At 46.1% G+C, this 2790-nt stretch overlaps 1 protein-coding gene and 1 long non-coding RNA gene across 5 annotated transcripts in view; one reads left to right on the top strand and one right to left on the bottom strand.

Annotated features, from left to right (window-relative positions):
- LOC113457344 overlaps positions 1-2790 on the top strand; it is a 43490-nt gene that overhangs the window by 22580 nt on the left and 18120 nt on the right. The window lies entirely within an intron of this gene.
- Fsd2 (fibronectin type III and SPRY domain containing 2) overlaps positions 1-2790 on the bottom strand; it is a 30169-nt gene that overhangs the window by 12527 nt on the left and 14852 nt on the right. For all 3 annotated transcript variants that reach the window (XM_005357666.2, XM_005357667.2, XM_005357665.2), the window contains one exon: positions 2247-2397. In XM_005357666.2, the coding sequence (XP_005357723.1) occupies positions 2247-2397 (151 nt within the window). The remainder of the gene's footprint in view (positions 1-2246; positions 2398-2790) is intronic.

Here is a 2790-nt window from a genome sequence, read left to right on the forward strand (position 1 = left end):
GAGAAAGAAAGAAGATTGTCGATAGTTTTAAATTTTTTTCCTGCCTCTAGAAATGATCTGTCAGTTACTCTAGACCTTAGCCAAAGTTGGTTGCTTCAACATTGCAAATAAAACTTTGGGTGATTGCCCAGGTAGCCAGTTGTCTCCATCATATACTACATATTTTGGAAGCTGCTTGATTTCATTTCCTACCTACTCAAGAAAGATTATCTCCCTTCTCAGGTTTTCAATGGGATTGAAGATTAGATAGTCATAGTTACTTTTTCTTATGATTTTGTCAAGCCATTTCTAATACAAGATTTAGACTCCTTAGGATAGAATAATTATTAAAACAATATATGTTCCTTATTTACTATTGTTTATACTGGTTGTAATTCTAATTTTTTTAAAGATTTATTTATTTATTATGTACACAGTGTTCAGCCTCCATGTATGCCTGCAGGCCAGAAGAGGGCGCCAGATCTCATTATAGATGGCTGTGAGCCACCATGTGGGTTGCTGGGAATTGAACTCAGGACCTCTGGAAGAGCAGTCAGTGCTCTTAACCTCTGAGCCATCTCTCCAGCCCCTGTAATTCTAATTTTTATACTTGATATCTGTTCTTATTGTGTATAGTTTTATATTGGGTTTGGAACTCTTATTTAGACAAAATTGGGAGGTGATGGGGAACCTCCTTTAGCCAATGGCCTTTGAGAGGCTGAATCAGACGGGGCATGGCTTTGGGGTACCAGGAGGGCAAAGGATCACCCTCTTGGTCTCTTCCCGATTCTACACCTGGATGTTGGACACCCCCCCTCCCCGTTTCCTTGCTGTGATCCATGAGTTTTCCTTTTCAATAAAGAAAACCCTAGTACCCTATTCAGAGCTAGCGTGGGATTATTTGATTTATATTCCTCCCATCTGCTTCAGACCATGAGCTCCATAGGGCAAGAAACATGGTTTTTCTAGTTCTCTAAGGTCCTCAGTGCTTGATACTCGGTACATGAATGAAAAGCAATTTTTTTTAAAAGGCAGGATCTCAAACATGGGCTTGGTTTGAATTTGCTGTATAGATGAGAATGATCTTGAACTCCTGATCCTCCTGCCTCCACCTCCCAAGTGCTGGAATCGTAGATAAGTAACACTGTGCCTAGATTGTTTTGTTTGTTTGTTTTGAGGAGTTGTTTGTTTATTTTGGGGTTTTTTTTGAGATGGGGGTGGGGTGAAGGTGTGTCTTTGTGTCCCTGACTACTCTGGAACTCACTCCCCTGCAGACCAGCATGGCCTTGAATTTAGAGATCCGCCTGCTGCCTCTGCTGCTTCTCTAGTGCTGGGATTAAAGGCGTGCACCCAGTGATTGTTTTGTTTTTATTGTTGTTTCTTGAAGGTCTTACTCTATAGAGCAGACCATCTCTTGGCAATGCTATCTGCCTTAACCTCTCAAGTTCTCAGTTTACGGGTATATGCCACTATGGTTGGCCTAAAGATAAGTTTTAATTAGACTGTGTGTGCGTGTGTGCGCATGTGCACATGTGTGCTTGAGTGTGCTTATGTGTGCAGTCTGTGCACATAGAGGTATGTGTAGGTTATGTCCCCGTGTGTACACACATAGGGCCGAGGAGGACATGGAGTGCTCTTCTCTGTCACTTTCTGCCTTTTCCCTTTGAGACAGGGTCTCTCACTGATCCTGGAGCTAGGCTAGCAGCCAGTAAGCCCCAGTGTTCCTCCTGTCTCCTCCCACTACAGCACCGGGGTTACAGGTGAGGAGCCACGCCCAACTTTTGACATAGGAGTTGGGGATCCTAACTCAGACACGTCCACTTGCACAGCAAGCACACTTACCCGTTGTGCCCTTGATTATCCACCCAGAGCCAGGTGGTGTAGTGGCACGTGCTTTTGACCCCAGCACTTGGAGGCAGAGGCAAGCAGATCTCTGTGCGTTCAAGGCCAGCCTGGTCTACAAAGTGAGTTCCAGGACAACCAGGACTACACAGAGAAACCCTGTCTCAAAAAACAAAAATCAAAACAAAACAAACAAAAACTTTCCTCCCCACCCTTTGGGGAAAAAAAAAAAAAAAAAAAAAACCTAACACAGGGACACAGGGTTTTGCCTCTTGTATTCCTCATTTGTGATCAATAGCATTCTAGCTACTTCTCAGGCACCTTAAGTAACCTAATTAAGATTGCCGTGTGCCACAAATTGTGCCCTTGTCCCCACACTGCACGTGCTGTGGCAGTGCAAGCCCAGCCAAGGCCTCCAGACTCACTCAGTTACCCCCGAGGCTTCCGGCGTCTCTGCCTGGATCAGCTCCACTGTGTAGGAGTCCACAGGATTCAGGTTCCCAGACTCCCAGCAAATCAGCGCAGCCTCTTCACAGCTTCTGATCGCCTCACTTTTTATAGTGGGGGGAGAGGGGGCTAAGCGCAGGAGAAAGGAGACGGGACCAACCATTAGGCTCTGGCCCAGCCATCACCACAGCAATGCAAGTACCTGGTCACCCTTTCAGACATTCCTGGGGCTGTGGTGGTTTGGGTAATAAATGTCCCACGTAGCCTAGGGCATTTGAATGCTTGGTCCCCAGCTGGTAACCCTGTTGGAAGAGTTCTCAGGAGGTGTAGCCTTGTTGGAGAAAGTGTGTCACTGTAAGTGGCTTTGAGAATGTAAAGGCTCACACACGTTCACTCTGCTAGCACTTGTAGTTTAAGATATGAGCCCTCATAGCCAGGCGGTGGTGGCGCACGCCTTTAATCCCAGCACTCGGGAGGCAGAGGCAGGCGGATCTCTGTGAGTTCGAGACCAGCCTGGTCTAC

Source organism: Microtus ochrogaster, chromosome 22 (genome assembly GCF_000317375.1).
Source record: "Microtus ochrogaster isolate Prairie Vole_2 chromosome 22, MicOch1.0, whole genome shotgun sequence".
Taxonomy (NCBI): domain Eukaryota; kingdom Metazoa; phylum Chordata; class Mammalia; order Rodentia; family Cricetidae; genus Microtus; species Microtus ochrogaster.